Source organism: Sporothrix schenckii (genome assembly GCF_000961545.1).
Source record: "Sporothrix schenckii 1099-18 chromosome Unknown Cont45, whole genome shotgun sequence".
Classification (NCBI taxonomy): Eukaryota; Fungi; Ascomycota; class Sordariomycetes; order Ophiostomatales; family Ophiostomataceae; genus Sporothrix; species Sporothrix schenckii.
In genome coordinates, this window is record NW_015971146.1 from 131,778 (window position 1) to 155,347 (window position 23,570).

Below are 23,570 nucleotides of genomic sequence, written 5' to 3' on the forward strand. Positions count from 1 at the left end.
CAGTCCGCCGCCTCCAAGGCATGGGAAACGCGCTCTGCGTGACCCGTCGACATATCGAGACGCCGTACGAGCGCCTGCGCAGCATCCTCTCCATTGTCCTGCCCACGACCTTTTCTCACAGAAGCTTCAGGTGGCCCGTAATCTTGTCAACCAGACTCTTCGGCGCCGGGCCGACACCGAGCACGGTCAGACTCCCAGACTCGATCTGTGTACGCCCTGCGTCGGCAATTACCTCGGCCGTCACGCCTAGGCTATGTGCAATACCCATGAGTGTCACAAGCGTATCCTCGCCCTTGGCCTGCACAGCAATCTTGGCCTGCCCACGGCGCTCCCAGCGCTGTAGCAGACGGGCGGCACTCGATGTCGGGTCGCGTCCGGCAGCACGGCGGAGGATCTTGTAGCAAGCCAGCGTGGCATGGCCGCATTGGGCAGCAATTTTTCCTGGTTTTGTTAGCCTCTGTGTGTCGTATATTTAATATTTAGACTTGGAAAAAGGAGGACAGCCACCCTCCCACAACTCACCTTTTGTCATACCCAGATCTGTCCGCACAACAAGCACCAGTTTGCACTCCTCGTCGCCCGAGTGGCTGTGGGTATGGCGCGCTTTCTCCTTCTCCTTGTCCTTGCTGCTCTTCTTCTTCTTCTTGCTGCTCGTGCTGCTGCCCGCTACACTGGATGCCCGCAAGCCGTCCCGTACATCAGCCTCGTCGCCATTGGCCCAGTTTGGCGCATGGTCCAGCAGGATACCGTCGTCCACGTCCGAGGCCTCACTCTCAAACGGATCGGTCAGGTTCCGCCGCCGCTCCTCGGCTAACTCGGGCGAGATCAGGTAGCCGCGGGTCGAGTAGATGCCAAAGAGGAGACCTGTCACAAACGCGACAGCACTCGTGCTGATGGCCACCGCCGTCGGGTTAGCCATGGTTCGGTCAGCCCACGCAGCCATTGTCGAGAGCGAATCGTCCGGGTATTAGGTCTTCTGGAAATGCGGCCGTCCAGGAGAGCGTTTTAGAGTGGGAAAGTGGAAAATGAGTGTCGTGGTTGAGGTATTGTGGTTAGTATGTGCGTCGACTATAACAACTTTTGTGCCATTTTCCAAACACCAACGCAAAGCAATAGCGGCCAGGAACATTGGCAAGCCCAGATTGTCTGGCGCGAAAGGAGCAGGGCCAGGCCCAGGGGCTTGGACACCAATTAGTGGCGTTTCCAGGGGGGCTATCGCTCGGTTGCCAGCGCCTCTGTGACGCGCTACCCACGTGAAAATGATCGTTATCACTTGCCACTTGGGGCAGCATGTGGAATTGACAAGATACAATGCTAAAAGCCAACTCAAGTCACAAAAATGAATACTACGTCCGCCGTATTATAGCGTTAGGAGTATCTTGCTTTGCACCACTACTTTTTACATTTAAAATGGGTATGTTATGACTAAATAGCACATAAGTCTATTTTTGCGGCCCCTCCAAGAACGCCAGAAAGACAAAGCTATAAAGCAACACAGAGCAACAGCCGCAGGCTTCTGTACACATTACTCTTTGCGGACGAACCGCCTCAGAGCCGGGCCCAATTCGGCCTTGGCCTCCTTCAGCTTGTCGTCCTTGCGAGCTTGGGTCTCCTTCCAGATCTCATCTACTTTCATGCGCTTCTCGTCGATGACATTCTTCTTCCGTTGCTTCCGCAGGTACTTCTTCAGAGCCGTGCTTTTGCCTCGCGCCTTATTCCGAATCTCCGCCGCAATGTCCACAGGTACCGCGTCGAGGTCTTGCTCTGCCCGCCGCTGCTTCTCCGAGCGGAGATCCAGCTTGCCGATAAAGTTGGGATCCAATGCGATCATCTCCGGCTGCAACTTGTTCAGCAGGCCCTTGACTTCGGCCTCCTGCCGCTGCTTGGCCGTCTCGTAGGGATTCACCTCCAAAGCGTCGAAGTTGGCCTCACCGGCTCCAGGAATGATCAACGAGGAGAAGCCGGCGTTATGGCTCACGCCGAGCACATCCTCAAAAGGACAGAAGCGCACGCGTTCAATTGTCTTGCCATCGCCACCCCAGGCCATGTAAGGGCTTTGCACCTTTTCAGCAGTCGCGCCGGGGCCCGAAAGAATGCCCTTCCACACCGTCGCCCGTGTTCCGTGGCCTACGGCCGTAAGACCCTTGTCGGATATGGCGAGCGACGTTGCGGGACCGTTTGTAAAGTAGGAATTTATCTCGCCCTTGAACATGCGAATATCCCATACGTTCATACGGCAGTCCTGGCCTGCCGAGACCATGTATCGACCCTCGCGATCGATCGCGAGGGAGCGCACTGGCCCACGATGTGCCAGCATCTTGACCAGGGGTTCGGACGAGTTCGGTGACCAAAGTGTGACGGTGCCATTCTGGTGGCCGGTATGGAGAATAGCGTTGTGCGGGTTTTGCGTCAGAGACACAGGAGTGCCTGACTTGGTAAAGATCTCGGAGACGAGCTGTCCCGTCGACACGTCCTGGTACTTGAGATGACCGGACATGCCCATCGTTGCCAGAAGGAAATGGTACGGCAGGAACTCCATGTGCGATACCTCGACATGTTTCCGCAAGCAGTGGAGCTCCACGCCATTGCGGTCGTATATGTAGGTATAGCGCTTTTGCGCCACCGCAAAGTATTGGTTGTTGTGCAGCCACCGAATGTCGCGCACCGTCTCGCCCAGTTGCAGCTCGCAGCCCAGTTTGCCCTCACGCCAGTCCATCGTTGCAACATGGCCCTTACGTCCAGCAAGCAAAAGCTCACGGCCCGTCCGCGTGAATTCGCAGAGGTAGGGGCCCAACTGGTCAAGCTTGAGGTCAAACCGCTTCTGTGCCGCCGCCACTGCCACGCTTCGGGCCACCTCATCCTGCCGCACCCGGTATGTGCGCTCCAACTCGGTTTCGGGCTCTAGGAATCCACCCTCGTGTTCGAGAAGGAGTTCCGAGTCCTTCGCTTGGTCAGCTGCGCGTTGAAATCGCGTCTCCAGGTTGCCAAGGTTCCGCTTGAGCTTCTTGTCTTTGATGTTCTTGATGTCGATCTGTCGTCCTCGGCCGTATTCTTTCTGTGCCTGCTTGTGTCGCCGTATTCGTTCATGCTCGTCTTTGGACCGGAGGTCGAGTCTCAAATCATACACTTTTTCGGCTCCATTGTCGTAGCGCGCTACAGTACCCGTCTTTGTCACCCGTCCCGTGCCCGAAATGGTCGCCATCGTCTTTTTTGCCGGCGATTGTGACCGGTTTGCAGATTCGTCCATCGTGCTGACGGTGTCAAGTGTGGTTGTGATGGGCAAAAAGAGCGGCAGAGCATGGCGACTTGCTTGAAAAGTTTGGGAAACAGTTCCGCCCCATAAAAAAATTCTTATCAGCAATTCATGTTATCGGCTTATCGATAACCAATACCACCCCACCAAAACATCAACTATTACCAGCCAAAAATTCTGCCACTTTACTGGTATATTTTTTTAAAGAGCGAAAAAAAAAGGCAGGTCGCCGAGGAGGAACGTTATCATAACACGCAGTCGGCAAATACAAATTTAAATAGCCTTTCGGGAGATATCCGTCGAACTTTTGAGGAATATACTTAGAACGACAAACTCAAACATACTAGAAAGGTCGGGATTCGAACAAAATGCCATCCTCTATGGCTGGTCACAGCCACAAGTCGACGACGAAAGTCAGTCACAAGCCATTCAAGGCTGCTGGCAAGGGCCGCCGTCATAAGGGTTAGTAACGAGAAAGCAAACCAAGAAGAAAATAAGGAGAAATTTTGTCTAATATGAACATACAAATATATAGGCAAAACTGCCGACGAGAGACCGAGAACTCCCCACCAACAAGTCATGTCCAAGCTGGACCGTCGTAACCAGAATCGCCAGCGTCAACTCGAGAAGCAGAAGGAGCATCGCTTCGAGTCCTCTATTTTCTCGGGGCGTGATGCCGCCCCGCGAAATGTTGCTGTTATTCCCCTGTGCGGTGACTGTGACGCTGCTGCCGCTGTTCAGGCTCTGAACAGCAGCCTCGATATCGAGACAGCGATCAACTCGACGGGGGGCGCACTGCGTGTTCCATTTGAGCGTTTCAAGCAACAACTTCAGTACATCGTCGTTCCATCCGACCGCGATATACTTGCGAGCATTGACGCTGCGCGTGCTGCGGACTTTGTTGTGCTCATAATTTCTGCCACTGAAGAGGTTGACGAGCGCGGCGAGCTAATTCTGCGCAGTGTGGAGAGCCAGGGCCTATCGACACTGTTCACCACAGTGCACGGCCTGAACAGTATCGAATCTGCAAAGCAGCGCTCGGGCACGCTCGATTCACTCAAGTCATTTATGCGGCACTTCCATCCCGACCAAGAGAAGCTTTTTGCACTCGACAACCGGCAAGATTGCTCCAACCTGATCCGGTCACTGTGCAGCTCCACACCAAAAGGAATCCACTGGCGCGACGAGCGCAGCTGGATGTTTGTGGAGGAAGTTCAGTTCGGCTCAACGGACGACGATGCGGCAGCCGTGCTGACGGGCGTCATTCGCGGCCGCGGTCTCAAGGCCGACCGCCTGGTGCAGGTTGGTGACTGGGGTACTTTCCAAATCGACAAGATCACAGCGGCAAACCTCGACCACAGGAAGCCCAAGGCTGCCGCTGCCGAGCCCATGTCTGTGGATGGCCTGGAAGGCGAAGAGGGCGTGCTAGATGTCGCCAGCGAGGACCGCGATGATCTGGCCGAGCTGGCTCCAGAGGGCGCTGTGCTCAGTGATAGCGAAGATGATGAAATGGACGCCGACGACATGGACGGTCGGTCAGCCGCTACTGCGAGTCGTAAAGGTGTGCTGCTCGACGATCACCACTACTTTTCGGAGGAAGAAGATGAAAAGACCTTGCCTGCCAGACGACTTCCCAAGGGCACGTCGGAGTACCAGTCTGCCTGGATTCTCGACGATGCGACATCCGAGTCGGGCTCCGACATGGACGACGACGAAGATGAGGCCATGGCTGGGAATGAGGGCGACAATGGAGAGAAGGCGCACCCAGCCGACGGCATGGAGGGCATTGCCCAGTATGCACCGACCGAACCGGGCGCTGGACCGTCCGAGTACCCACAATCGGAGGCGTACATTGAACAGGATGACGAGAAAGAAGCTGAGCAGCTCGCGCTCTACAGATCGCAGAAGAGATCGGAGGCGGAGGACGATCTGGAGTACCCTGACGAAATTGAGCTCCACCCGAATGTTCTGGCGCACCAGCGGTTGGCCCGATACCGTGGCCTAAAGAGTCTTCGCTCCAGCCGATGGAACGAGAAGGAGGACCGCCCACATGAGCCCGAAGATTGGCGGCGCTTACTGCGCATTCCCGACTACCGTGCGTCCCGTATCCGGTCGACTCGTGAGGCTCTGATTGGCGGCGTTGCTCCAGGTACGCGTGTGAGTGTGCATCTTGCAAAAGGCGTCCTCCCAGAGACGATTCAGGCAGCCTACAGCCCCAGTAAACCTGTGACGCTGTTTTCTCTGTTCCGGCACGAGAACAAGCAGACCGTTGTCAACTTCCTCATCAACCTCAGTGCGGAAGAGCCGCGGTCGATCAAGTCCAAAGAGGAGATCATTGTCCAATGCGGTCCTCGGCGCCTGGTCGTCAACCCTCTTTATTCGCAGAGCGGAGTTACACCCAACGATGTACACAAGTTCTCCCGGTTCCTGCACCCGGGCCAGTCGGCCGTGGCCAGCTTTGTCGGTCCCGTCACCTGGGGCTCCGTGCCCACACTTTTTTTCAAGCGTGTGAAGAACAGCACCGTTCCCTTGTTGCCAGGCGTTTTCGCCCCCCCAAACATGAGACTGATTGGTACCGGCACGGCCCTCCCGCCTTCAACGTCGCGCGTGGTCGCAAAGCGTGTGGTCCTTACCGGCCACCCTTACCACATCCACAAGAAAATCGTGACCATCCGGTACATGTTCTTCAACCGGGAGGACGTTGAGTGGTTCAAGGCCTTGCCGTTGTGGACGAAGAGAGGCCGGAGTGGTTACATTAAGGAGCCTCTCGGCACGCACGGTTATTTCAAGGCGACGTTCGATGGCCGCATCAACCCGCAGGACAGTGTTGGTGTCAGTCTGTACAAGCGGGTGTGGCCACGGAAGGCTATACCTTTCCAAGAGTGGGCCTCCACCACACCATCCGACAATCTAGTGCAGCCGGACGGCGATGAGATGGACGAAGACATGGCATAAAAGGGCGGAAAGGAAGATGATTTGGCATACATTTCAGGAATAGGCATAGACGGTGGACAAAAAAAGTTTTAACGCACAATAATGAACCTCCAAATTTCGCATTTCCCAATAAAACTACAGAGCGGCGATTACTGTGAATCCAAAAGAAATATTGTAAAAAGTAAAGCGTATCGTGATTTCTGCGTCTGCGTCTAAGTCTTCAGCGCCTCAAGGCCTTCAGTTGGCCGCGGGCCACCGCGAGCCTTGGCAACAGTCTCGGCGCCGCTGGCGCGCCATGCACTCAGGATGAGGTTCACGATGTGGTCGACACCGACGTTCTTCTTCACCTGTGCGAACACAGTCGGACCACCCTCGCGCATCTTGCGGGCATCGCGCTCCATAACACCCAGGTCAGCACCGACCGCCTCGGCCAAATCGGTCTTGTTGACGACAAGAAGATCGCTCTGTGTGATGCCCGGGCCGCCCTTGCGCGGTACCTTATCGCCGCCGCTCACGTCAATCACATAAATGATGAAATCGGCCAGCTCTCGGCTGTAATTAGCAGCCAGGTTGTCGCCCCCGGACTCGATGAGCAGCAGGTCCGTTCCGAACACGGCATGCAGATCTTCGAGGGCTGCCAGGTTGGCGCTGATGTCCTCGCGAACGGCCGCATGGGGGCACCCGCCAGTCTCGATTGCCTTGATGCGCTCTGCCGGCAGAGCACGGTTTTTTGTCAGAAACTCGGCATCTTCGCGGGTGAAGATGTCGTTTGTCACCGCAGCGATATTGTACTTTTCGCGAAGAGCATTACAGAGGACCAGCATCAAAGCCGTCTTGCCAGAGCCAACGGGCCTGGAGGGCGCAAAGAGGGTGTCAATAAGAAAGTTGGGGAGCATAAACCAGGAGCACGAAAGCAGGCGCTCAAAAACCAGGGGCGTATCTCTTACCCGCCAATGCCAATAGTGAACGCGCGGTCCTCCCAGTTCCGGCCCTCGACGATGGGCATTTCCCGCCCCAGGAAGCTACCGGGACCGTCCAGGATCTCGTGGCTGTGTCCGTGCTCAGCGGCCGATACGGAAAAGTCGTGGCCATGGCTGGCGTGCATGGTGATGCCACCATCATGGGAGTGCATATGAGACATGGCGACGGTTGGTAGATGGCGAGTTCCGGTGCAAAACAAGCGACGGATGCAAGGACCAGTTTATGGGGTTTTGTTCAAATACGGTTGTCGGAGCATGCAGACTGTATATCGGTGGTGGCCGTTTTCTTATCCGTCAGGCCAGTGTGGGGTAGAAGCTCCATTGGCTCGCGCTGATAAACGTTGGTGGAAAGCCTGATAACGCATCCTAGGACGGTGAGGAGGGGCTATTGTACCAACCAGAAACATGACCAAAAAGTGGGTGTTTCCGACAGGCTGCCACTGGGGAAATTGGAGACAGCAAGATTTTCAGGCCAAGTTTCTAAACCGATGGCTTCGAAAAGTGAAAGAAGATGACTAAAATAAGACTGTGGTACGGGAAGCGCATACCCGCCGCTGTAACAGCTAGGCAAAGGAGGATATGGATGGAATGAGTGATGAGGTCACATTAAAGCTTCATCCAGGTACAAGAGACATCGACAAACAAAAAAACGCAATCCAATATCGTGTTACCACCCGGGACTTAACAGGCACGCTATTATACCGGCTATATATCGCTACTTTGAAAAGACAAGACTATCCCTAATGCCGTCAATCATTTCCCGACGACACGAGACGCAGGTCATGGCTCCGGTCATGGCTTGACGACCAGGTCCAAGCTTGGTATGTACACCGCAACAAACATGGTAAGATACGATAAACCGGTTCGTAAGAACCCAAACGGTTCTACCTTACCTGACAACGCCACCGGGCTGGCATTGTCCTGGTCACAGCCTCGCTGCAGCCGTTATATGGGTCCCCAATTCAGTATGACCAACAAACGCGTCTCGGTGTTTGAAGAGCGAGGGCGAGCGTATCCTACCGCACGTGGTTACGGGGGCAGGCGTTGTGGCACAAATCGCAAATCGCATCTTCCACAACGTAAGACACATTGGCGAAGGCACGGGAGAGCCTCCGGCGGGATTTGCAGCCTGCCAGTACGAGCAATTTGGAATTTATAAAAGCCAATTAGTAGCAATAGCAAAAGCCGCAATGCGACGGTGAGGCGAACAGATGGACATGGCCAAGGTAGGAAAATATGGAGAGACGACGCTGCACACAAAGCGCGGCACATCACCAGCCACCGACGTCGCTCATACGCTGCCTCGCTGGTACTGACAGCCCCGATTCTCGCAGCGGGAAAACCGGGATGGCTTGCGGCTGGATGGTTGAGTCACAGCGGTGTGGCGCGCCGGATACTGTCTGTTAACAATCAGACGCTGCATCATTTTCGCTCACTTTAGCACGTTTGTAATCCACACGCCTCCGTTGTTGCCATCCACCATGTGTCAGTAGCATGCCGTCGTCCGCAGCGAAAAATTTGAAGGTCGCTTGACCAGGCAACTTGAGCGTTCAGAGTATGTTTATTTTGGGCAACCATCTCAAGAGTTCTGTCGCAGCGACTTGGTGGATGGAATTCCGTGTTATTGTGGTCCATCCCGTGTCATTTGACTTGTGCACACCCACGTCACACATCACGTCGAAGGAAAGAAAAAGAAAAAAAAAAAAAAAAAAAGAAGACAGCTCAATGGGAAAAAGGCGCATCGCTTGCGGGCCAACCGCCGCGGCCCTATTTTAGCAACCTTCTTCTCAAAGCTCGCAAGCTGCCAAGCTACCCCGTCTAGCGCGACTTTTTGCTGTCCATCCCACTTCCTGCGGCATTACTTTCTGCTCTACTGTCGCCCTGGCCTGGCCGCTGGGCCATGATCGTCTCATAGATCCTCTGCGTCGTATTCTTCGGTGGCAGCCCATACCGTGCTGCCGGCGTCATGCATTTGCACGCTGTTGCCGCTTTTGGAGCTGTTGGGAGGCACCGTTCGATTTTGACGCGTTTGCCAAAGGTCAGGAGGGGCACTGCACTGTTCCCCGGATGCGCTGTTTCTGTTTCTAGTCAGGCCAATCCGGGCCTTACTCGCTATATTTCTCGTTCTTTTGTGTGCAACGAAAGGTATGGGAAAGATTACGGAGTGTATGTGGTAATACGTCCTACGCATGTTTCCAGTCTGGAAGCCACGACAAGCGTGGCAACGAGCGTCGGCCTCGCTCGTCTTGGAGTGCTCTTGTTTCCCCGTCTGCGACTGACAGCGTAATTACGGACGGTGTATATGGCAGACGGAGAAGCATGCAGAAGCACCAGTCCGACAAGGTCTCATTCCACAAGCTTGTCAAGGGACGCTTGGATCGGGATGTCTCTTGACTCCTGCCGCGGAGCGTGTGGTGAGTAAGTCAGGGGAGACAAAGAGTCCGTAGTCCGGTAGGAGCGCCGAAGGGATGCAGATACAACGAGCGCCATGCGCAGCAGCTCGCAAGGCAGTGAAAGGCGCCTGTAGCATCTGACTCGTCGTGTTGCCCCTCCTGTCCCAAGTGGCGAGTTGCGGGACAGCTCTCCTGGGGGCAAGACAAACCCCACCATGCCGACTTCCACCACAGAAACGTCTGCAGCCCATGACGACCCATTGCTTGTTGCGAGACAGGCAGGTACGCACCAGGTCCGCACCACGGCGAGGTATATTATTTCATGACCCTCATGCCACTCCTCGCTCCTTCCTTTTCCTTTTCTTTTTCCCCCTTTCTCTTTCTCCTTTTTCCTCTCCTTTCTTTTGCTCTCTTCTCTTGCTTTTCTTCTTCTCCATCAACTCTTCTGTCCTGTATCCCATCACTATATTCAATTGAGCTCTTTGAAGATCTCGCACCAACTCAAGGTACGTTCTACATATCATAGCCAGCACCTGTTCGTGCTGGCTATTGCTACGGCTGTTTTTTTTTTTGGCCCCTCGTCGCGCGTTGTTGCTATTTGGCGTGTTCCCCCTGTACGTTGCTACCCCGCCATCGATCGATCAGCTTCCACTATTACTTCACGTATTGAGACGCGCGATCAAAAGACGGCCGGGCGACCATACCGACGTACAGCTTTTTGCTGGAGCTCGCATCGCAGCCAACCTTCTTGACGGCTCCGATTCGAGTTTCGCTCGGCTTTAGAGCAGTCAGGCATGGGTGCAACCGAGCAGCAGCGCACCCCATCTTTATACATGATGGTTTTCTTGACCTCCCCACTTCCGGGACCGTTGCCAGCGCCAAATACAGCCTGGCCCAGGAACCGTTCTTCCCTTTCCCCTCCTTCTCCGTTGGTCCCAGATCCAGTCTTCGTTTCTTAGCCGAGCTCGAAGACCTGGCCAGTCCTTTTTGCGGCTATTTCGTCCGGAGGCACCCGTGAATGGCTCAGCTTCAACCCGAAAATACCTGGTAACGGCGACTCCAACAACATTAGCATTCCTATTTCTTGTCGTCTGTGTTTTCGTCACATTGTGTCTGACCTGGTGACGACTGGCTAGGCTGTTGCTTTTTCCTGGACTTTCCTACGCTTGATTCGTGAGACTTTTGGTCTTCTTTTTAATTTTAATTTTACCTCGCCTTCTTTTTCATCTCCCATCTGCAAAACACCTTCATTTCCAAAAGCTCATTGTTCTCCCGTCTTTTCTCTTTTCGGTTTCTTTTGATCTCGTACACATCAAAGCTTCTTTAGCTAACTTAATTCCAAAGTCAAAATGGTTGTCAAGGCTGGTATCAACGGTTTCGGCCGCATTGGTCGTATCGTTTTCCGCAATGCCATCGAGCACGGTGACGTCGAGGTTGTTGCTGTCAACGACCCTTTCATTGATACCAACTACGCTGTAAGTCGCGACCTTCCGCTTCTTTTTGCCCGCTGCGAATCGACGGTAGCAATAGGGGGGAAAGACGTTTCCCCTTTCCCCGCCTAAATCAACCCTTTCATGAGTGAGATGGACAGCGTCCTGACCCAATCGCTTTCCTCTCTAGGCCTACATGCTCAAGTACGACTCTACCCACGGCGCCTTCAAGGGTGAAATCAAGGTCGAGGCCAACGGCCTGAACGTCAACGGCAAGTCCGTTCGCTTCTACCAAGAGCGCGACCCGGCCGCTATCCCTTGGAAGGACACCGGTGCCGAGTACGTCGTCGAGTCCACCGGTGTCTTCACCACCACCGACAAGGCCAAGGCCCATCTGGCTGGCGGTGCCAAGAAGGTCATCATCTCGGCCCCCTCCGCCGATGCCCCCATGTACGTCATTGGCGTCAACGAGAAGACCTACGACGGCAAGGCCGACGTCATTTCCAACGCCTCGTGCACCACCAACTGCCTGGCTCCCCTGGCGAAGGTCATCAACGATAAGTTCGGCATCGTTGAGGGTCTCATGACCACCGTCCACTCCTACACCGCCACCCAGAAGACCGTCGACGGTCCCTCCGCCAAGGACTGGCGCGGTGGCCGTGGCGCCGCCCAGAACATCATCCCCTCCAGCACAGGTGCCGCCAAGGCCGTCGGCAAGGTCATCCCTGAGCTGAACGGCAAGCTGACCGGCATGTCCCTGCGTGTCCCCACTGCCAACGTCTCCGTGGTCGACCTGACAGCCCGCCTGGAAAAGGGTGCCTCCTACGACGAGATCAAGGCCGCTATTAAGGAGGCTTCCGAGGGCCCCCTGAAGGGCATTCTCGGCTACACCGAGGACGATGTGGTCTCCAGCGATCTGAACGGCAACTTGAACTCGTCCATCTTCGACGCCAAGGCTGGTATCTCCCTGAACCCCAACTTCGTCAAGCTCGTCAGCTGGTATGACAACGAGTGGGGCTACAGCCGTCGCGTTGTTGACCTTATCAGCTACGTAGCCAAGGTCGATAGTTCGCATTAGCTACATGGCCGGATCAGCCCACGGATCTAAGGTTTCTCAGTCAACCATGGTCGTAGAGACAGGACACGCAACGAGGAACGGGAAACAACAACTTTCTGGTTTTGAAACATAAACGAGTTAAAAAGGTCATCCTAAACGCGAAATGTGCGTGTGCTGCGGTGATTGGCAGCACTGTTTCCCGGTAGCTTAGATTCCATATTTCTCTCTTTTTTTTTTTACTTTTTAACTTTTTTTTTCTTTTCTTTTTTACGACTCGCACAACAGGTGTGTACTCGAGATGTGAGCACATAGAAAAATACCAAAAAAGACCCGTTGCCGCAAACAGCCTAAACTCGGTGACCAACTTCGCGATACCTACTGTGACAAGAAAGCCTTTCGTAATTTAGACAGGTTGGTGGTCTCAAAAGCCGTGCACATTACTATGGTACATGTAAAGATTACAGCTCCCTTCACCCTCTGACCAGGGATAATGAAACCAAAAGTAACAGGTATCTTTAAAATGCAGCACCACCCATGCTTTCGCCCGCAATCGTTTTGAGGCTCTTCTCGCTGAGTTCACTCTTCAGCTCAAATGCTCGCGCTTCACGTTCCATCTTATCCCATGAGCGCAGTTGTTTGCGGAGGCGGTCCTGTTTCACGTCCAACTCCGACCGAAGCCGTTCCTCTTCCTCTCGTAATCTCTGGTAGTGGGGTACGATCTCAGGCAGGATGCCCATGTGCAACAACGGGTCTAGTTTTCCACCCGGTATAAGCACCGGCATGTTGGCCATGGCTTGTTGCGCAACCGATTGTGTCGACGAAGACATGGCCAACGACCCACGACCAGACCGGTCACGGTCCCGTTCCCGGTCACGATCCCGCAGATCACGGTGGTAGTTGTTTCGATCACCATTCATCGCTGCGCCAGAGGACTGCTGCTGACTACCCTGCTGTTGTGATGCTGGCCCTGTGGGCGGGTTGAATGGCCGCGATCCGCCACCTAGGGATGGCGAGCCCCCGCGGCTACGGCGGCCGCTGGGCCTTTCAGGCCCGTTGGCAGATGACCCAGGCGGGCCACCCGGTCCCGCACGGGGCCCGGTAGGGATGCCTCCGCCCCCGCCTCCGCCGCCACTAGGCCCTCCCGTAGTTGGCGACGGGCCTGCGGAGCTCATTCGGCGCCCAGACCCGGCCGAAAGAACCCATGGTCCATTCCCGCGACCTCCTTGGCGAGGCGTGAATGGGCCATTCGGGCCACCTGGGCCGATCCCGGAATTTCCGCTGTTGCCGGTGCTTCGCTCGGCGCCTGCACCACCAGAACGACCTTGGCCGTAGCCTCGAGGACCTGTCGGCGGGCCTGAAGCTGAGAGAGGAGACACTTCGCCGCGGCCATGTCCTTGGGCTGGGCGGCCAGCCAACGGCGTAGACGGGCCTGGGGAGGGGGCCATTTTCCGGCTCTGGTTGGGGCCGCTCTGCGGATGACGGAGAGAGGCCGGACCAGATGGTGGAGATCGAACAGCCGGCGTCGCAAATTGAGAATGGGACATGGGTGAGTCAAAATAGCCATCTCGGCCGCCACCTACGCTGTAAGAAGACCCAGTCGGGGCATTGGGCCCGCCGCCTGCCAGGCCTCCCATATGAGGTGAACGAGGCGTCTGCGACGCCTGCCGGGAACGATCGTTGCGCTGCCGCCCCACTGGGCTTCTCCGGGGCGAGCTGGGACGAGACCCAGAACGCGAGCCAATAGCCGAAAGTGGCTGGCCAGCAAAGATTCCGAAATCTCTTGTAGGAGAGGTGCGTCGCACAGGCCCGCCCATGCGGTCGTCACCAAGCGGTCGCTCTGACGAACGCGAGCGCGGTCGAAATCGGGGCGGCGAGCGTCTAGTTGTGGATCTGTTCCTAGGGCCACGGTCAGGTGTTCGAGACCGCCGTCTTGAGTGCCAGTCAGTATAAGAAGCGCCAGGTAAGTACTTAGCAGCTGCATGGGACATACCTCATATCTCGCAGAGGGGGTGCATCCCTTCGCGGTGGAGACCGTCCGCGGTCACGGTCCAGTATCCTGCCGCGGTCGTCGCCGCCACGACGTGGCGAGACATATCTGGGGGACAACCGTCGCGGCGGGCTTCGCCGTATGTCGTTACCATTGCCAATGTGCCGCATACCGGGGCTCCTGGGGCGGCTGCGGCTTCGCTCGACTGGCCGCCATCTCTCAGACTCTCGCGCACGCTCTGATATCCTATATTGGTCGATGCTACGCGATCGTGGCCGTCGCGGCGATCTCCCAGGGATGTAGCTATCGCTGCTGGGAGGTGGCGATGCTCGCCGGTCTCGGCTGTCGCGGCCGTCCCAGTCACGTATGCGCTCCCGGTCCCTAATTGGACTCCTCTCTCGCCAGGGCGATCGTTCTCTCGCAGACGGTCGCCATGATTCGCCTGCGCCGTAGCGCGTGACCTCGCCGTCGTCGAATCTGCAAGGACTCGCGGTTAGCATTAATAGAAACATTAATGCACTTGCACGCAAAAGAGCATACAAACGGGACAGTATAACGACTTACCTTCGTCCGTTATTTCTATCCCTATCCATATTGGGTTATTCGGTGGGTGGTGATGCCCTTGCAAAAAAAAGAAAGGGGCCAGTCGCGCCAATGGCGCTCGAAAGGATATGTCGTCGTAGGCTCGAATAACGGTGTCGATTAAAATATTATCGGTGATTCAAAATATAATGATGAAAAGCTTAGGGTATCCAGGGGTGATATCAGTTGAATGACGCGTAGGGAGAAGATCAAAAATGCAAACGCAAGATGCCGCAACTTTAGTCCAAAGGTGTGACGCGGAAAGGTTTTATCGCGATAGTGATGGCAAAGTTAGCAAAACTGGAATCGCCGCAAAAATTATGTAATGCGGCAGTTAGTCACGTGATTGCACTATTTACTACTATGCCGTACCCTCAAACGATATCGACCTGATACTTTTTTTGGGGGGGGGGGGGGGGCGCATTATCCGTTTCTTTTCGATGCTGCGGTATGTATTGTTTTTGCGATGTATGTTTCGTGGTTTGTGAAGGTAACATATTTGTATCCTATGTAAGGTACCGTACTTGTAACTCGTGAACTAAAGTAGAATCATTGACACGAAAGAACAAGAAAATAATGACCTGTTTTGAAACAGCGCATATAATAAAAAGTCCGGAAACAGTCCAACTATGTGTAAAATAGAAAAAAAAGACCAAAAAAAGGCGAAGACAGCTAGTAGAGTTAAAGTAACACCAGAAAAAAACAAAAAACAATCCTGATTTAATTGCGCTGGACCTTTCTGCCACGCCGAGTACGAGTTTTGCCTTTACGGCGAACACGAAGCTTCCCGTTACGTTGGAGACTCTAGCTCTCGTCCTCGGTAGTGTTGCCTTCGGTTCCGGGCAGGCGCTCAAGTATCCACTCGTGAGCATCGTCGGCGTGCTCCTTCAGCATGCGGTTGAGGCCCATGAACGGGCTGCGGACAACATCACCAAAGCGGCGTTTGCTGATCTTACGTGTGAACTCACTGGTCTGCCAGCAAGCATGATCGGCACCAACGTAGACGCGTGAGTGGGTTTTGTACCATTGAGTCAGGTCTGGGTCCGCGTCGCTCTTGACAGCCCGAAGGCTGCCGTTGACAAAGTTAACGACACCGTCAATGCGAGATTTGCAGTCTGGAGTTGGTTAGAAACAGCCACAAAGTAGGAATGGAAGGGACGTGATCGACGCCGGGGTTTGAGTAGGTACATACCGCGGTTGACTAAGAGGACCTTGACGCCCAGATAGGCATTGCCAACTCCAAGAAGGAAGATCTGCTGGGCAGTCTCGGAGATTTGGAGGTAGTTATCCCAGATGTAACAAACCAGCTCCTGGATCTGAGACTGCATGACTTCCTCATTTATCCGTGGGATGAAAGACTCGTTGTCCTGGTTCGATGTTAGCCATTCTGCGTACACCGTATCCATGCTGATATAGTGAATTGTATCGCAGCGGTTAAAACTCACCTCCGGTTGGTTACTGTAGTGTGGGACGTTGATGTCAATGACACCGAAGCCTTGCTCAATGGCCCAGTCAATATACGGCATAACGCCATCGTTCTTCAAGCAGTCAAGTTAGTGGCTTGAAATCAACAAAGTAGCTAGATTTGGGCTGAGGATATACATACCATCCATGAGTTGTGGGAGTCAAGTGAGTTGTCCAAGACATCGGGTTGTGCAACGAGTTCTGGCCTGTAGAGGAATTAGTGATTGGGGTTTCGATTGGGATGAGTATATATGCTTTTGCCGAACATACGGATCGTGTATTATGACGATGATCTTTTTGGTAGTGCTTAAACTGCGCGTGACAAGAACCTGGTCTTCGAAAGACTTGTAGATGGAGCTGCGCTGAATAAAGAGTGGAAACATGCCATGCTTTACCGACAACATGTGGCGTTGGAAAGAGCGGACGACATCGTGTAGACGTAGCGCACCCTGGGACTGTAGATCGGGCACATCAACGACGCCCGGTCGCATACATTCCCAGTACGGGGCCTGGTGAGCCTGGACACGGGCAAGAAGTCTAGCGGCATCTTTGCGCAGCTTTGGGATCTCGAACTTCGGTGGCGGCTCGCCCATGAGTGTGCGGGCCACCGCAAGGGCCGATGCCGAGATGGCCGCGAGATTGTAGCCACCTTCAAGGCAGACAGCAACCTTTCCAGATGCAAGAGACATCAGCATGTGCGTCATGTGCGCGTAGCATTCTGGCGTGACAAAGCAACCGCCCAGCTCGTCTCCAGCAGCAGCATCAAAACCAGCCGAGATAATGACAAGGTCAGGGTTGAACTCGTTGGCGATAGGCATCACAATCTTTTGGAAAGCTGCCATGTACTCGCCGTCACCCATTCCCTGCTGGTCCCAGCCAATATTGATGTTGCGGCCCAGGCCTGCGTCGGCACCGCATTTGTCGATGTTACCGTCGGGTGTGGAAGGGTCGCTGGGTGCGCCCGGATAAAACTGGCCATCTAAATAGACGTGTAAGGAGATGTACAGGACATTTGGATCGTTGTAGAACATGTTCTGGATGCCATTTCCGTGGTGGACATCCCAGTCCAGGATGAGGACTTTGCGACAAAGGTCGGGGTATTCTTTCTGGCAGACACGGGTGGCAATTGGCACGTTGTTGAACAAACAGAAGCCCATGGGCTGGTCATACTCGGCATGATGGCCAGGAGGTCGGATGATTGCAAATGCGTTTTTGACATCTCCACGCACAACAGACTTGCACGTTTCGATGGCACCACCGGCCGACAGCAACGATGCTTCGTACGTCATGGAGCCGACATAGAGGGAGTCGCGTCCCTCATCCATGACTTTGCTAATCATGCGCAGCTCATACGTGGGCTTTTCAGATAATTCCTTAACCCAGTGGAAGTGGCGGGGATGGTGTGCCAGCAGGATCTCCTCTTCTATCGCGTCTCGCGCAGCAATGCGCCACATGTATTTTGTCGGGCAGTTGCGGATGATTTTGATGAGGTCAGCATCAGATCCGCTGAAGACAAGACCAGCACGCTTGAAGGCACCCATGATCTCTGAAATACGTGCCGGATCCTCCGGGTGGTGAGGACCTGCACCAAAATCGGCATTGGCGTGCAGTTTCATGCGGTCATCGTAGCAGCAACCCGTTGGCAGAAGGCCGCGCCGCTTAAAGTCAACGGGGTAGCCCATAGGATCGTCTTCCTCATCGTTTAGGTCATCATCCTCATCCTCGTCGTCGGCGGCTGATCGGCCGTTGCTCCCGCCGTTGTTGCCGTTGCTGCTTCCATTGCTGTTACCATTCGACTTGGTCACAAACCCGTTTGTGTCAGCACCGGCCAGCCCGAAAATAGGACGATGAGGCTGCGGCAGGTCCATGCCATCCATCAGTACGTCATTGTCTGCACCAGCCATTGCGCCAGAGGTATCGAGCAGAGAAGGATAGGGAAATGAGGGAGAGACGCCCAGTCTCTCCCTGGAAACAAGAAGTCCTGTGATAGCTAAGATCCCAGCGTGCCTGTGGGACCCGCGTCAAGGAAATTCTAACGGACTATAGAGCGTCAGAAGACGAATTTCGCCTTCTACCTCTTGTGAATATCGGTCACAAAGAGGGCGCCAAAAAAAACCTGCCGAAGACAGTGCGCGTTCCGGGGCTGTGAAGGTCAGCATCTATTGAGCAGTTTGTGTCTCGGGGGCTGCTTTCATGGCTGATTGAATCTGAAAAAGAACTGAGGTTCAAATCGAGGAAAGCATTTTGTTTGCAAGACACGCTTGCGACAAGCAGCACCGGCTGCGAGAGATGCAACTCCTCTCGCGAACGCAGAACTCTCCTACTTGGTCCCAAAGAACAACGAGAAGGCCTGCCGGTCAAGGGCTAAAACCCACTGACAGCCCGTCACAAAAATAAGAAAGGGCAACATACCGAGGTCTTTTGTTGAGACGAAGCGGATCAAGCCTTTGAAGTCTTTGAAGTCTTTGAAATTTGAACACGGGAAAGCGGCCGCCATTCGCCTTTTCATATATGCTTCCTGCGCCGAATGCACACGGTCTGTCTGGTTATTGTAAGACAGCAGTGGACAAAAGATTGCGTCCGGAAAGGGTGTCTTTTTCACAGACCGCCGTCAAGAGGTGTGGGGTCTGGTGAACTGTGGTTGTTGTGCTGAACCAACAAAGGCCGATTGGGGATGGTGATTAGATCCTGTGCAATTCCGTTAGAAATTGGCGACGAGTGGAAACCAACGAGTGCTGTCGGAGTGGGAAGGCGCGTGGGAAGGCTGGCGGCAACCCAGGCCTAAATTGGCTGGGGTATCCAGACAGCCTGGTGAGGTTGGGAGTTAGTGGCCATGCTGATGCACGCCACTGTAGCCAATCCTGAGCCGCTAAACACATATTTTCTCAGATCGCCCCCGGAAGCCAGATGAAAGCACATATAACACTGAGCTGTATAACAAGAGTCCACAATTGGTTTATCGGTCTAGTATTTTTATTTACGTTTATACATCTTCTTCTATGTATTGCGGACCAAGTAGCAAAAAAAAATAAAAAATAAAAAAAGGCACAGAAGGCTCCCGCATACAGGAACGTTGACAAGACTGCGTAAATATGGGAACCTCTAATTGAGGTCTCTCACGAGTCAGGGCCATCGCATTGACGAGGATCCTTCATCATTTTTCGTGATCTTATGGATTCAGGAGGCCTGTAGGGATCTCGGGACGTGAACGAAAGAAGGACTCTTCTGGGCGCCAGTCGAGGTTGAGACCTATCATTTCACCGATACGCGCGCAGTAGGCCTCCATTGCCGGATCATCCCAGTCGAGAATGCCGCCGTGGCACTGGCCCATCATCCGCGTGTACACTGGCAGGCAAAGGGTGCCGCTCGATGGCTGCGTCATTGCGGGAAACTCCGTCTGCATTCTGCGCCAGCGTTCGTGGATCACACAGGACAGAGCAATAGTGAGGCTCTCCGTGTCAAACTCAAAATGCGGGTGGCGTTGACGGATATCTTGGATCAGGCGTAGCTTGGTAAACTTGTGACTATTCTCCATGTAGTAGAGCAGCTCATCGGGAGACAACTTGCTCATAGTAGCAACGACGATGCGGTTCTCGCGCTGCTCACCCCAGCCAATACGCGCGGCATCCTTCTCGGAGAGCTCAAAATCCTGCAACATTGTCAGCTGCGATAGCCCTTTACAAAGGAGGAATTTGTCGCGCTGGTGGAATGAGTACTTACAGCACCGATGCGTACATTCGCAATCGACGGACACATCGTCAGCTCAATGATATCCTCAACTGTACGCCAAAGATCCTTGAGTTCGCCTAGTTCGCTGTTTGACAATGAACGGAGCTGGTTGATACGGATGTCTCTTCCCGACGGGACGAAGACGTTGGGGCGCACCAGGTCCCCGTGGAAATAATATGCGTAGCGCATCCAGTGATAGAGGGCCCGGCGCAGGCGAAAATTTTCCCGCGATGTCAGGCTCCGTGTCATCAGCGGCGACGCATTGAAGCGGTGCTGTGGGAAAATGCGTTCCCAGCCTCGCACGGTACGGCAAATCGAAAGAAGTCGATTGATGTCAGACTTCTCAACCCTTGCTTCTGCGCACGAGATTTTTATGGCGGCGGTATGGCCTGGGCAGTGCCTCGGAAGCGTGCCACCCGGACTGAGAACTGTGTTTTGGCGGCGAATACGTTTGTCCAGCCACGTACCCCACGGGATCATCAGATCGGCGGGTGATGCCTTGACAACCTGAAGTAGACTGTCGAATGGGCTGAATTCCTCCTGAGCTATCCGTAGCACGATTGAGGTTCGATTTTCTGCAAATATACCGGAGAACCGCTTGTTCGTAGCAGCCAGGCTGAAGGCGGACGTCATGTCCAGATGCTGAAACACTTCCACTAAAACCTCGACCGGTGTCCTGTCGAGGACAGTTTTTGTCTCTTGCGCCGCGCCAGTTGGGACTGACGTAGGTGGAAGACACCCAATGCTCCCTATGCCAGCAGGATTCCCAAATGGACTTTCGGATGCGCAGTGTGCCGCCCGGTTTGGCGACATGCAAACTGCGAGCGACATTGTGCCCGGCAAGAGTTGAATGATGTGGCAAAACTCCTGTGAAAACAGAGGGATTGTCTTACAAAAAAATGAGATTATTCACACGGAACCGTACTGGTGATATAGTCTTAGGCGTCTTGGTCGCGTGCTTCGATGCCGGTTGTTGGATGCCGTTTCCGCTTTGCTCTTCTGGAGTGTTCTCCCAATTTACCGTGGTGGTCACAGACAAGAGAAAGACACCAATTGCAAGATAGCAGCGATGCTAACCACCCAAAATATGTCTAGTTTGGTAGTCGCGGAAAGAAACACACAGTGCGGGATTGTCGATTGAACGTGTTGGAAGTTGCGATGAGGCTGTAAAATGAATTGAAAGATAAAATGGGGGGAAACAATGTGTAAAAGGTCGGGTTTAAAAGCAATAGACGGATGATAATGGAACAGAATTATTGTTTCTCCCCACGATTGTAGATCGAGGGGACAAGGAGCAACTGGGATGGAAAAGCCGCCCACGGTTCGGAGCTTGTCTCGATGTATGTGAATCGAGAGGTCCGACCCGTCTTCTTCGTGTTGCAACTCAAAGATTGCGCACCCCGCCGTTGGGGCTATCTAGGAAGCACACGATGCCGGTGTTGAAGTCGTTGATTTGTTTGGTTTTCTTGACGCTCGTCATATTGACTGAGGTCGGAATTGTTGTTGTTTGTGATGCCGTTAAGGCTACGTTGCGCAAAGGCGCGGCTGCCATATTCGTGAATGTGAATTGTTTGTGGAGCGAGGCGGTAGAACTAGGCGGTAGTCGGTTGCGTGGATGGACGATGGTCTCCGTCTCGAACGAGGCGAAACGAAGTGATGCAGAGATGGCTGAAAGAAACGAGTGATGGGATAACTACAAGAGTTGTTTGGTAAACAAGAAGTAAGGGCCGAGGGCGGCTGTGCGAGAAAGGGGAAAGCACGCGTTGGAGCTGGAGGCGAAACGAGCTCTGGCTGGGGTCGTGTGGGTCCGGCCGTCTACGGGAACACTAAATTACGGCGGGCTGCCTAAGGAAACCGACGGAACCACTTCAGTCGAAATAGTACACGTGACACGTATGGGATGAAATTAAGTATGAGTGTCGTGGGCCTTTCGCCCATGCGTATGGCTTTCACGTTGAATGACAAAATTATTTGCTACCCGGGTATGCTGTTTTAAACCTCTATCTGGGAAAAGCAACCAGAAAATCTTAAAATTAAAGCCAATAAACCTCGGAAACGCCATGAAGAAAATTATCATTGCAACATGTCACCACCTCCGACATCCACTTCCCAGCCCTCTATTTCATAGCTATTCTCTCATGCAAAGAGGGACTTGGCGTCAAAACTATTTCGCTTGATCTTTGCCTCATTGTTTGTCCGGAGGCCCAGGTTATCTCTTTTGACCAAAAGCTCGCGCTCCCGGTCTGTGCGGTCGCTGTGTCGCTCAGATTTCTGCTTCCGCAGGTCGGAGCGCACCTGGTTGGGCGAGACAAACTGCTTGTTTTCGTAGATGATTGGGCCACCAAACGAACCTTCCTGGATGACGATGGGCGTCAGAACAAAGCGGGGGCCAATCTCGACAAGGTCAATATTGCTGTCCTTGGAATCCTTCGACTTGGACTTGCTGCTGGCCGCGTCCTCATCAGAATCAGCACCCGCTGCTACTCTGCTGGCCTCTACCTCGTTGATCTGGTAGTTGCGCACCCACACCTTTCCGTCGGTGATTGTGAAGCCCATGACGTGGTCGATAAACGGCTTCGAGCGCCGCGCTCCTTGTGGGACGCCAAAGATGTGAAGGAAGAGCTCCTTGAGGAGTTGCAGGTGTGGCTCTTGGTCGAAAGCAGTGTCGAAAGAAAGAACCGGGCGAGAGCCCTTGAGACAGTTTCCGGTGAAGTGAAGCTCTTCCATTGTGTGCACTACGCCAGACGGTTAGCATCGGTCGGAATTAGCTGAGGAGGCAGGAGGGTATGGCGTCTGAGTACTCACGGTTCTGTACATGCATCTTCACCGTCGGGCCGTTGGGAACCTTGCTCATCCACATATAAAGATCCTTCCCCTTGCGCGCCTCGAAAAACAGCGTGTTTTTGCAGTTGTAGAGCTCGGCTAGTTCGTTGAGTTGGAACAGCTTCGACTTCGAGTCGAATTTGACGTCTTTGCGGCCATGGGGCATCATTGCGGCGAGGTCGTTCATGAGGTGACGGTGTCTTCTCAGGTTAGACTGTATTTCATTTTGGCTCCTCTATGCGACCGGCCTCTCCTCTCGGCCTCTCTGGGAATACGAACCTGTATGTCACGCCTCGTGAAGACAGAATCAGCACGCGCTGGCGGTTCTTCTTGCGAGCGTCGCTCTGAGCGTCGTTTTTCTCGCCATTGACCTTGGCCAAAGATTTGTACACGGCAGCCATTTTGGTCGACTATCTGGGTGGGAGGTCAGAGGGCTGTTGTTTGGGAAGTATTTCGATTTTGTCTACCAGTGACAGAAACAAGGCTCCAGAGTCGTACAGTGCTGTAGTATTTTGTCGCCGTTTTTTTTTACTGCTAAACTTTTTTTCTTTTTGGCGGCAGGACTAAAGTACGCTAGTACATTAAAGGAAAGCGGTCAGCAAGACTATTCCCATATACGTGCATGGTTTAATTGCATACCGGGGATTACATATTACAAAGTGTCACCCTTGAAAAACCTTGTCACATCCTTGGCAACTTAATATTTTAACGGCTATTTCATCATAAACCGATGCTTTGACTTTCTACCCCATTACTGGAAGAGCGGACACGAAAGAACAGTATGCATGTAAAGAGGGAACAAAAACAGAAGCCAACCTGACAAGAGAAATGAACGTCAAAAGCGAAGGGAAAGACAGAAAAACATGAACGGAAAGAGTTTTAAAAAAAATACCAGACATAAAAATGGCGACAACCGAGACCGCTCTCATAACGGGCAG

At 53.8% G+C, this 23,570-nt stretch overlaps 9 protein-coding genes across 9 annotated transcripts; 2 read left to right on the top strand and 7 right to left on the bottom strand.

Annotated features, from left to right (window-relative positions):
• Positions 1-115: 115 nt before the first annotated feature.
• On the bottom strand, positions 116-943 carry SPSK_00317 (peptidyl-tRNA hydrolase, PTH2 family; the record flags this gene model as incomplete). The annotated part of the gene is made up of 2 exons (XM_016727291.1): positions 116-441; positions 523-943. 2 exons carry the CDS (start codon positions 941-943, stop codon positions 116-118), a joined length of 747 nt encoding a protein of 248 aa, XP_016586598.1.
• A 582-nt stretch (positions 944-1,525) lies between these two features.
• On the bottom strand, positions 1,526-3,202 carry SPSK_00260 (U3 small nucleolar RNA-associated protein 7; the record flags this gene model as incomplete). Its single annotated transcript, XM_016727236.1, has 1 exon — positions 1,526-3,202. One exon carries the CDS (start codon positions 3,200-3,202, stop codon positions 1,526-1,528), a length of 1,677 nt encoding a protein of 558 aa, XP_016586599.1.
• Positions 3,203-3,621: 419 nt separating this feature from the next.
• On the top strand, positions 3,622-6,208 carry SPSK_00229 (pre-rRNA-processing protein TSR1; the record flags this gene model as incomplete). The annotated part of the gene is made up of 2 exons (XM_016727207.1): positions 3,622-3,715; positions 3,789-6,208. 2 exons carry the CDS (start codon positions 3,622-3,624, stop codon positions 6,206-6,208), a joined length of 2,514 nt encoding a protein of 837 aa, XP_016586600.1.
• A 191-nt stretch (positions 6,209-6,399) lies between these two features.
• On the bottom strand, positions 6,400-7,328 carry SPSK_00313 (urease accessory protein; the record flags this gene model as incomplete). The annotated part of the gene is made up of 2 exons (XM_016727287.1): positions 6,400-7,039; positions 7,135-7,328. The coding sequence occupies 2 exons, from the start codon at positions 7,326-7,328 to the stop codon at positions 6,400-6,402; spliced, it is 834 nt and encodes a 277-aa protein (XP_016586601.1).
• Positions 7,329-10,909: 3,581 nt separating this feature from the next.
• On the top strand, positions 10,910-12,068 carry SPSK_00294 (glyceraldehyde 3-phosphate dehydrogenase; the record flags this gene model as incomplete). Its single annotated transcript, XM_016727268.1, has 2 exons — positions 10,910-11,035; positions 11,181-12,068. The coding sequence occupies 2 exons, from the start codon at positions 10,910-10,912 to the stop codon at positions 12,066-12,068; spliced, it is 1,014 nt and encodes a 337-aa protein (XP_016586602.1).
• Positions 12,069-12,562: 494 nt separating this feature from the next.
• Positions 12,563-14,627, bottom strand: SPSK_00241 (uncharacterized protein; the record flags this gene model as incomplete). The annotated part of the gene is made up of 3 exons (XM_016727218.1): positions 12,563-13,925; positions 14,038-14,511; positions 14,599-14,627. The coding sequence occupies 3 exons, from the start codon at positions 14,625-14,627 to the stop codon at positions 12,563-12,565; spliced, it is 1,866 nt and encodes a 621-aa protein (XP_016586603.1).
• Positions 14,628-15,420: 793 nt separating this feature from the next.
• SPSK_00230 (histone deacetylase 6/10) lies at positions 15,421-17,984 on the bottom strand (the record flags this gene model as incomplete). Its single annotated transcript, XM_016727208.1, has 4 exons — positions 15,421-15,731; positions 15,809-16,154; positions 16,223-16,286; positions 16,351-17,984. The coding sequence occupies 4 exons, from the start codon at positions 17,982-17,984 to the stop codon at positions 15,421-15,423; spliced, it is 2,355 nt and encodes a 784-aa protein (XP_016586604.1).
• Positions 17,985-19,249: 1,265 nt separating this feature from the next.
• SPSK_00277 (uncharacterized protein) lies at positions 19,250-20,640 on the bottom strand (the record flags this gene model as incomplete). The annotated part of the gene is made up of 2 exons (XM_016727251.1): positions 19,250-19,729; positions 19,801-20,640. The coding sequence occupies 2 exons, from the start codon at positions 20,638-20,640 to the stop codon at positions 19,250-19,252; spliced, it is 1,320 nt and encodes a 439-aa protein (XP_016586605.1).
• A 1,305-nt stretch (positions 20,641-21,945) lies between these two features.
• Positions 21,946-23,033, bottom strand: SPSK_00298 (ribosome biogenesis protein BRX1; the record flags this gene model as incomplete). The annotated part of the gene is made up of 3 exons (XM_016727272.1): positions 21,946-22,544; positions 22,615-22,832; positions 22,912-23,033. 3 exons carry the CDS (start codon positions 23,031-23,033, stop codon positions 21,946-21,948), a joined length of 939 nt encoding a protein of 312 aa, XP_016586606.1.
• Between the last annotated feature and the right edge of the window lie 537 nt (positions 23,034-23,570).